Raw genomic sequence first — 8,332 nt, 5'->3', positions numbered from 1 at the left:
CTTAAGTCCTATGGTTTCCTTTCAGGTGGTCCTGCAAGCAGCAGGGAATTAGACTCGATGATCCTTATGAGTCTCTTCCAAATTAAGATATTCTATGATTCTATCTTTAACAGGGATAGAACTCTCCAACTAAGGGGAGCAGTACAGAGAATTGGATTACAGAACCTCTGCAAGTCCGTTCAAGCTGTGTTCTGTGGTTCAGTTAAATCCGGTCCCAGCAGATCGAGCAGAAATGCTAAACAGCACACCCTGTTAATGTAAATATCTGAAATGTTGTTAATGATACCGGCTGCAGGTCATCTATTCAGCTGCTGAATCTACCTGTTTTAACTAAACCCAGTTCCTGGGGTTCTCAAGCAAGTTCTTTCCTCTCTACTTAATCAATACTTCCGTCAAGTAAATTCTAACTGCTCTTAATTTGTTTGCTTTCTGTTGGGGCATGTTGCATGTGGAAGGTGCTATATAAAATCAAATTAAGTTACATACATTATCACCCCTGTGACTCCCATAATAAATTGTTCCCCTTGTTTCATGCTTTCAGGTGATGTAGCCCCATGGAATTATTCAGACTTTCATCCAGTAGTGCAGTTTCAGTACTTTATTGTGAAAGTCTCTTAACAGCTAGTTTAAAACAAGTGAGCAAATTAAATGTAAAGTCTTCTTTATTAAATAACTCAAAAGGTAAAGCAAATTGTGCGATTAAGAAAGACATCGTGATTCCAAAGGATTTTTACAGCAGAAACAAATCGTGACAAATGAGCATCTCGGTCTAGCAGCCAAATTGTCCTCATTTTTATGGAGTTAATTTCGGTCCTCAAATTGTGACTTGTTTTTTAAAAGATATGCTGCTAGGAATTCAATGGGATTTGGCGGTCTGTAAAGAAAAAAAGTAAATTGAAAGCAATTATTTTTTGCTATATGAAATTAAGTAGCTGAAGAACTTGTCATCTGCCCTTGAAAGCAACACAACTCCTCCCAAACACACTCAGAAGCATTGAGATAGAGGGTGACCAACTGCCTAGAGCTACCCTGTAAATTTCCAGTTTATTAGAAAGTTTTTAATAAGGAGTCTTGGCCACCGTTGGTTCAATGTTACTAAATTGCTAGAGCAGCTACATACCTAGAACTAGGGTACAGTCCACGAGCTAAACAGGGTATGTACATCACTGGGAGTGACATGCATTTGCCTGTCTTTATAGAGCATGAATTAAAGTTAAGCTGTCAGTGCTTTCCTGTTTTATTTTCCTCAAATCGTTATTGTGCCTTAGAGCTGTTGTCACGGTTTCTGGCAACTGAAATGAACACAACAAAATGTCAACAACAACTTGCAAGTTACAGGCCTTCTCAAACTTGAAGTAGTCAGTAATAAACATTTGGCATCACTGGTGTTACTCTGTAAGTGTCTTTTAAAAAGCTCCTCCAGCTACAGTGCCTGAATCCTGCTAGTCTGGATTCTGTCTGCAAAATAAATGACAAATTTACTTATTCCACACTGGGTCGGACCAGAGGTCTGACAGTGAACAAATATGCCTATAAATAGTATTTAAAAGGAAAAAAAAAAAAAAAAAAAAAAAAAAGGAAGTGTGCAGAGATACTTCTCTGGACTATCCTTTTGGCTTCCAAGCATGTACCAGCTTTCTGAGCTAGCACCTTTAATAGTCCTGGGTGGATTCCTATACAGCTTTGAGCAGTTGCCCCTTGAGCCCAAATAAAATGTTAGTGTCCTCAACCTGAGGCAAAAAATTACATGGCTTAATTATGTGACCTGTGAAGGATCACCTCCTTTTGTTCATCATGAATTTGCTGCCTGCTTCACTTAATTTGATTACGGTATCAGAAGAGATAATAAACAATCCATGCCAATTCATCATCTCTATGCTATTTGTGATTTAATATATCCTCTCACAGAAATATTTTCTAGGTATCTGTTCGGTCACTCTCTGTACTGACAGCATTCCATACTTCCGACCACCTTGTCACTCTTAACTTTTTCACATTCTACCAGAATACAGGATTTGGAATTATACCCAATATTAAAAATACAACAACATTATAAATTTACATCTGTCATTATGCTTGGTTTTACCCCTTCAATCTCTAAATCCTACCATTCAGAATGTATTTTTGATTGAGCAATGCACCAACATACACATTTAACAGTTTAAAGGTATTTTTTCACAAGGGTAATTGTCAACTCAGAATCTATCATTTTGTCACTACCATTAGGGTATTGATTACCCTTCTAGGTGCATCATTTTCTATTTATTTGTATTCAGTCTTTCACTTTTGGCATAGTTTCAGTTTTTCATAGCAGCCTTCCATAGTTTCACATCAAGTTTATGAAGTTCCTGTGCAATTATTTGCAATTGATCAAGTTTAAAAAAAAAAACCAAAAAACCAAAAAACAGTACAAACATACAACAAAATAGAAATCCCCCCCCCCACCTATTCTGTAAAACTCAGTATCGTTAACAAATCTTGTCAGCCACTTCAACTTGTTATAAATGATCCTTTCCAGGATTCTAGCGCTGAGCTCATTTCACCATGAAAAATCACCATTTACTTCTACTTTGTCTCCTATCTTCCAATCAGTTCTTCGTCCATATAAAGGCTTTTCCTTTAATCCCACAGCAACTAACTCTCTTTAAAAGCTTTTAGTGAATGACTGACAGAAACCTTTTAGAAATTTAAACAAACTTTATCATCTGGACTCCTGTTTGTGTGCTCACTGACTCCTTCGGTGAACTCCAAGAGACAAAACCTGACAAAAGTTGTGTTGACTCACTCCTCCCAAATATGTAATTTACCCATATGCTCACTATCCTGGATGAAATTTTCTGCTGAATTCCAGGCATACTCATCAGACATACTGGGCTGTTCCCTGAACATCTCTATATTCCTTAGAAACAGAAATTGCCATCCATTGGGTACTTTCCAGGTCAGTTTTAGGTAGAAGATTATACAGGAGAGCTGGTAGTTCAGCTTTTTCATCCCTGAGGTTTTAATCCACTCAACTGAATAGCGCGATTGACCTTGGCGGTTTGATACTGTTAGTTTGCCTGTACGTTCTCCAACATCTTCTATCAATGTTCCAGTTTCACTCCTGTGATGAGTCCCCACAAAGAACAGCTCCTTCCATAGTGAACAAAGGTTTTCAAAAACAACAACAGCAACAAAAAGTTTCTCAAGAACACAAGTATCCAGGCAGCTAAGCGTGGGGCATCCACCTCAGGCTGTGTTTTACATTCAGTCTGCAGCAGAATTCCCACAGAAGCCAGCTGAAGATCCGCACGCTGCCCAGGTGTACACACAGGAGGCACCTTCTGAGGTGCTCTTGCGCCTAATTAGCTCTCTGTACAATCCAGTTCAAATTCACAACTCCTGTGCTTAAGACACTGTTGATGGTTGTTCTGGCTGTAATATGTTCTGACCATAATTCACGCAATTACGGTCATCTACACCAGCTTTTGATAACGTTATTTTGGCAAAATTGAGAAATGGTTACATGCAGTATCACTCACCAATAGTCTGGACATACCAAAAGGTTGGAAATTAATTCGGGTAAGATGAACAACTGTTTGCTATTACTGAAGAATACACTTCTACATTGACTGATAAGAAATTTGGGGCACCTTGACAACATAATCTTTACTCAAAGAATAAACTATCAGTTTGCTTCCTACTATGTTGGCAGTGCAGGGTCAGCCTCATCCTTTACAAACTGTTTTAATTTCCAGCAAAGATGCGTATCAGGCTCGATTTGTCTTTCTCTTTCTTTTAAACAGCCAGCAGAACTTTGTAATTTCACGCTACAAAAACCTTGTTCCAAACTAGAACAACTTCTTGCTTTGCTTCTGTAAGGTGAATTATGTAATAAAATTAAAAAAAACCAAAACAAAACATTTTTCCCTCCAAAACCTTTGCAGTAGCATGTCTCAGTGGGAGATCACAAATTCAATAAATAGGTGCATATGGTGTGATAAGAGGTAAGTGAGGAACACGTCCTGCATGGTCAATCATAGTAATTCACAGGTTCATTAACCTGTTGTAATGACTTGCTTACAACTAGCAAAACCATGTCTGGTGTGTGAGGACTGAAAAAGGGATGTACCACTTTTCCCCGAGAACAGAAGGAACACTGAGGCATCTTACCTCTCTTTTGCAAGAACAGCAAGTCCCTGTAGCAAGATAGGTACAACCGTCTGATCCAGGTAGGCGCGTGTGGGTAACGACTGAAGATCCACCTTCTGCTTTGATGTTTTCTCTGCATTTATTTTCTCGTTTTCTACTATCCTCTGAAGTAGGAAAAAAGAAAAAAAAAAAAAGTGAATGAACACTGGTAGTAGCAGCCACATCTACTTTGAAGTGTGAGTGCAAACAAAGTACCTACTCTGTGATTCACTGTCAGTAACTTCTTTACATCTTTTACAGAAATTTAGATACATATTTTTACTTCCACAAAAACCTCATAGAGAGGAGCCTTCTGTTACATTCTTATGTTTTGGGGAAACAATGTTATAAAGTCGTTAAGTTTTCTAAAACAGGAGACACCCAATCTCTCTCATTTTTCTTTCTCCTTTTGCATTCACAGATTTAAACTCCACACCCCTGAGACAGGAGTGACTACTAACAAGAGGGGTCTCAATTAAATGGTTCCTGTATGCACACACTTGTAACACAAAATGCTAAAAGCACAAGAAATTCCAGTTGAAGACTCTGTTCTATTAAAGTGTAGGTGGACACTCTATAGAAACCATATGCAAAATGCCTTTTGATCAAAAAGTGCTGAATCATCTTACACCATTAACTGTAGTTAAAAAACAATACCCTACCACTGCCAGTAAACCAAATGTATCTAACATAACATACACAAGTCTACTGATATGGGACCAATGTATCCAGTGTGTTATGGGTCTGTAGTGGAAGCTGAGGCATACAGGCAAGCAGTTAGCAGGAGATGAGTCACCAAGGACGTTTCAGAAAAGTTCCTGCAAAAGCTTAGTGTAGAGTAGGAGCTTATAATGGAGGGAGACTGCAGGCATTTCTTTAATAAGGAATAGTAAATAAATGTCATAGAGTTCTTATTCTAACCCACACTGTCACCAACAGCAGAGAAAATGGATCACGTCTACTCTTTCTCAGCATAAGAAATTAAAGATAGCTTGGATTATTCCAATCCAATATTTCTACTGTCAAGAATATGAAAAGAATTCCTCCCTTTGATGCTTCTATACAAATGCCATCATCTCCTCCTACTCCCCTCCCTGTAACAGAAGTCTGTCTGGCTTTTTGTGGCATAATATAATAGAGAGCTGTAGAACAGGTAACAATCATAGGATACTTCCAAAAAACCCCCACCTCATTAAAAGGTTCATTATTTACTCCAGCACCATTTAGGATAATGGAAGCAATACGACAGAAAATGCATTAAGCAGTTATGCAAGGGACTAGTATTTGTTGGTTCAGTTTCCATTGAACTTTCTTGGGAATGTTACATTTCCTGAAGTTAGACTCAAGACTCAACATTTTTCCCCTTGATCATGAATGCGACTTCCACCGTACTTTACAGCAACAAAATCTTTGTTACCTCTACATTTTCAGTGAGACCATATTCAGAATGGGGATTTTCAGGAACCTGTAAAATAACACATGGTCAGCAAAGTGAAAATGCTCCTTTCATACACACAGCATTATGCACCTAAAACATTTCTTGCAATACCTGCGGCTGTCCCTCCATAATTTGTTCCGCCTCCATGATGTGAAAACTGGAATTTGCTGGATGTACAGTAATCTTGGAAAGCAATTAAAAAAAAAAAAAAAATCGGTCAGCAAGCTGAGATGAAGCCCAGTGTAAACTGACTGACACTGCATCGCTTGGTTACCAAGGCTGCTAGAGAGCGAACGGAGCTGCCCTGGGCTCCCCCCCCCCCCGCCAAACGCGTGCCTGTTTTTTCCCGCACACAAAACTGTGAAGTGCCTTAAGGTTCGCGTTACGTCCGCTGAAAACGAAACAAAAAAAAAAAAAAAACCAACCGGTACCGGTATTAGAAAATACGTCATTCACCGTTTAGAACATGAGTCGCCAGCGACGGCCCGCTCCCCTGCCCGGCCGGGAGCGCCCGCGGGAAGGCGGAGAGACACCTCCCTCTTTCCCTCCCTCTTTCCCTCCCCACGCCACGCCGCGGGCAACGTGCGGACGCCGCCGGAACCGCCCCGCGGGGAAAAACGCGACACCCTCCCCCCCCGCGGCGCTCTCACCCGCCCGTGGGTCCGGGGCTTGGCGAGACACCGAGAGCCTCCCCCACAGCAACCAGAGCCGCCGGCGATGCCGTAAATTGTTTTGACGTCAATGAAACGGTCGCACTGCTGTCGCCACCCCCCGGGCCCCGGCAAACTGCGCCTGCGCGGCGCCGAGCCCCCGCCTATCCCCGGGCGCCGGCCTGCGCGGGGCGGGAACAGCCGGGATCGTCGTGAATGATGTCATGCCTGGGCGGGGCCTTCGCCCCTCTCAGCCCCGTTCCCATTGGCTGGTGGGCGCGTGGAGGCGGGTCTCCGGGCGGGGGCGGGTCGCACGGCGGTTCTTCAACCGCCGGAGCGCGGCTGAGGGGAGCGTGGCGGCGGGGCTGCCCGGCCCCGGCTTGGACGAGGTGGTTGTTATGGCGTCATTACGCCAAGCGGCTCTGACTGAGGATTTTTTATTTTAAGGTAATTTATTTTTACCAAAGCAGCTGCTCGCTCTTAATCCCTGTTAACCGTTGCGGGGCGTAGCCCGAGGAGGCCTGAAGCAGGCAGGCGCTTCCACCTGCGGGTGCCCTGTCAGGACGTTTCTGTTCCCCGAACAGAAACCCTGGCCCATGGAGGTTTTGTGGAGCAGCTAGTCCGCTAATAATCGATGCAGTTTGACGTCTGAGGAGCTCACTGTGATGCTTGTGCAAAATAATTTTGCTGAAGCTGATTTTGAACTGAAAAGGGGACTTTGCTAGTGAAAAAACCTTTCAGACCTGTGCAGAATATGGTTTACAGAACAATGATTGTTGGCCGTTTATTTTTCCCAGTTGTCTCTGTTCAGAAAAATGCAGCTTTTTAGCTTTCTGCAGTTATTGGCTTTAATCATCCTGTCTTGACTTGAAGCTGTCAAGAAAGGGAAAGGCTATTGCTTCTTTAGTGGTTGTACTGTTAGAAATTGTACCAGTGTTTAAGCACCTATGCCTGATTTCTTTGTTTTGTTTTCACTAGGAATTAAATTCTGTGTCTGATAACATGGTTTGTGCTAGTAGATTAAAAAGTCTTTCAGAATCTTTTTATTTTTGACTTGAGAAAGTAGTCACATTCCTGTAGTCTATTTGTTTTTTCTTTTTAGAATATAAATGTTGTTTTACAAAAATAAGTCTATACCTTTTTCTGTCTTCTTGCTGCAGTGGTGACAGTGCATATGAATGATCTAGTTGATGCTCTTAAAAGATCAACGATACGAAGAAATAACAGAAAATGCCATTTTTTCATTAGATGTTCTCTTGTGCTCTTATGTAATCATCAGATACTTCATTACATGCATTTACATCAGTGAATTTGAAATAATGTTTACAGAACTGACACTGCTATCAGTGTGATAAACAGGATTAAAAACTGTGTTACAGACTTGATATTCAACAGATGGACTTGAAGCTGTAGCAGAACCACATACTGTCTGTCAATTTGAGTGTGTAGTACTGGCAACCTTAGCTGGTGTCAGTGAGGCTAGATGAAAACGGAAGGTAAAATCATGAGATTTTGTTCTAAAACAAAGCGGGACTTACAAATAAATGCTTAATGTGAACAGGTGAAGGTGAAGAGGTGTAAGCTGTTCTTTCTGTTTTGAGGCTCTGATTTTTCACCATGTTCTAGCAATGGCATTGTAGAGAATTACACTTAGAATGCCTGAATTAGCAATGGCTATCAATGAAAAAGAAAATATATCCTTTTAGCTCTAGCCACCTACTTCCCCACTTATGCATTCTCTGTTGCATTAAATTTTTGCAATGACATTGTGATGGGAATAAGAAAAGGTTTCCTAACAGGACCTTTGGTGTAATAGTAAGTTGTGGTGTTGGGGTAGTTGCACCTTTCTAACTCCTATGATTGTATTGATTGCCTGCTCTGATTCCAAAACCTTTTGCTGAGATGCCATGCTGAACTTCCTGTATGAGTCCTTAATCTTCAGGGTGAAGTCAAATCAGGTGGATGAGGTGATCTAACCGTTGCCCACTCCAGAAAACCTGAGGTTTCACTACTTCCCCCACCCTTTTCTGGTGTTTATCAGAACCCTTTCGGAGCCAGGATATCTCAGCTGGCA

The 8,332-nt window shown here is 41.4% G+C and overlaps 1 protein-coding gene across 3 annotated transcripts; it reads right to left on the bottom strand.

Annotated features, from left to right (window-relative positions):
- Positions 1-583: 583 nt before the first annotated feature.
- DPY30 (dpy-30 histone methyltransferase complex regulatory subunit) lies at positions 584-6,408 on the bottom strand. 3 transcript variants are annotated; one of them, XM_033011069.2, is made up of 5 exons: positions 6,259-6,408; positions 5,720-5,791; positions 5,588-5,635; positions 4,153-4,295; positions 584-874 (listed from the first exon to the last, which is right to left on the bottom strand). In XM_033011069.2, exons 2-5 carry the CDS (start codon positions 5,753-5,755, stop codon positions 802-804), a joined length of 300 nt encoding a protein of 99 aa, XP_032866960.1. In that variant the 5' UTR covers positions 5,756-5,791; positions 6,259-6,408; the 3' UTR covers positions 584-801. The 3 variants fall into 3 exon arrangements, with proteins under 3 accessions (XP_032866960.1, XP_042645590.1, XP_032866961.1); XM_042789656.1 differs by having other exon boundaries at positions 6,263-6,328; XM_033011070.2 differs by lacking the exon at positions 6,259-6,408 and adding an exon at positions 6,065-6,218.
- Positions 6,409-8,332: the final 1,924 nt, after the last annotated feature.

The sequence above is a fragment of the Tyto alba genome, unplaced genomic scaffold (assembly GCF_018691265.1).
Source record: "Tyto alba isolate M040663 unplaced genomic scaffold, T.alba_DEE_v4.0 Super-Scaffold_16, whole genome shotgun sequence".
Taxonomy (NCBI): Eukaryota; Metazoa; Chordata; class Aves; order Strigiformes; family Tytonidae; genus Tyto; species Tyto alba.
This window is presented reverse-complemented; position numbering and strand designations above follow the sequence as displayed.

Bases quoted from the DNA above. Each gene is read 5' to 3' on its own strand.
- DPY30 (XM_033011069.2), bottom strand. From the start codon at position 5,755: ATGGAGGCGGAACAAATTATGGAGGGACAGCCGCAG. The intron at 5,636-5,719 runs GTATTGCAAGAA...GTTATTTTACAG, and splicing joins TTATGGAGGGACAGCCGCAG to GTTCCTGAAAATCCCCATTC. The intron at 4,296-5,587 runs GTAACAAAGATT...TTCCTACTTCAG, and splicing joins GTCTCACTGAAAATGTAGAG to AGGATAGTAGAAAACGAGAA.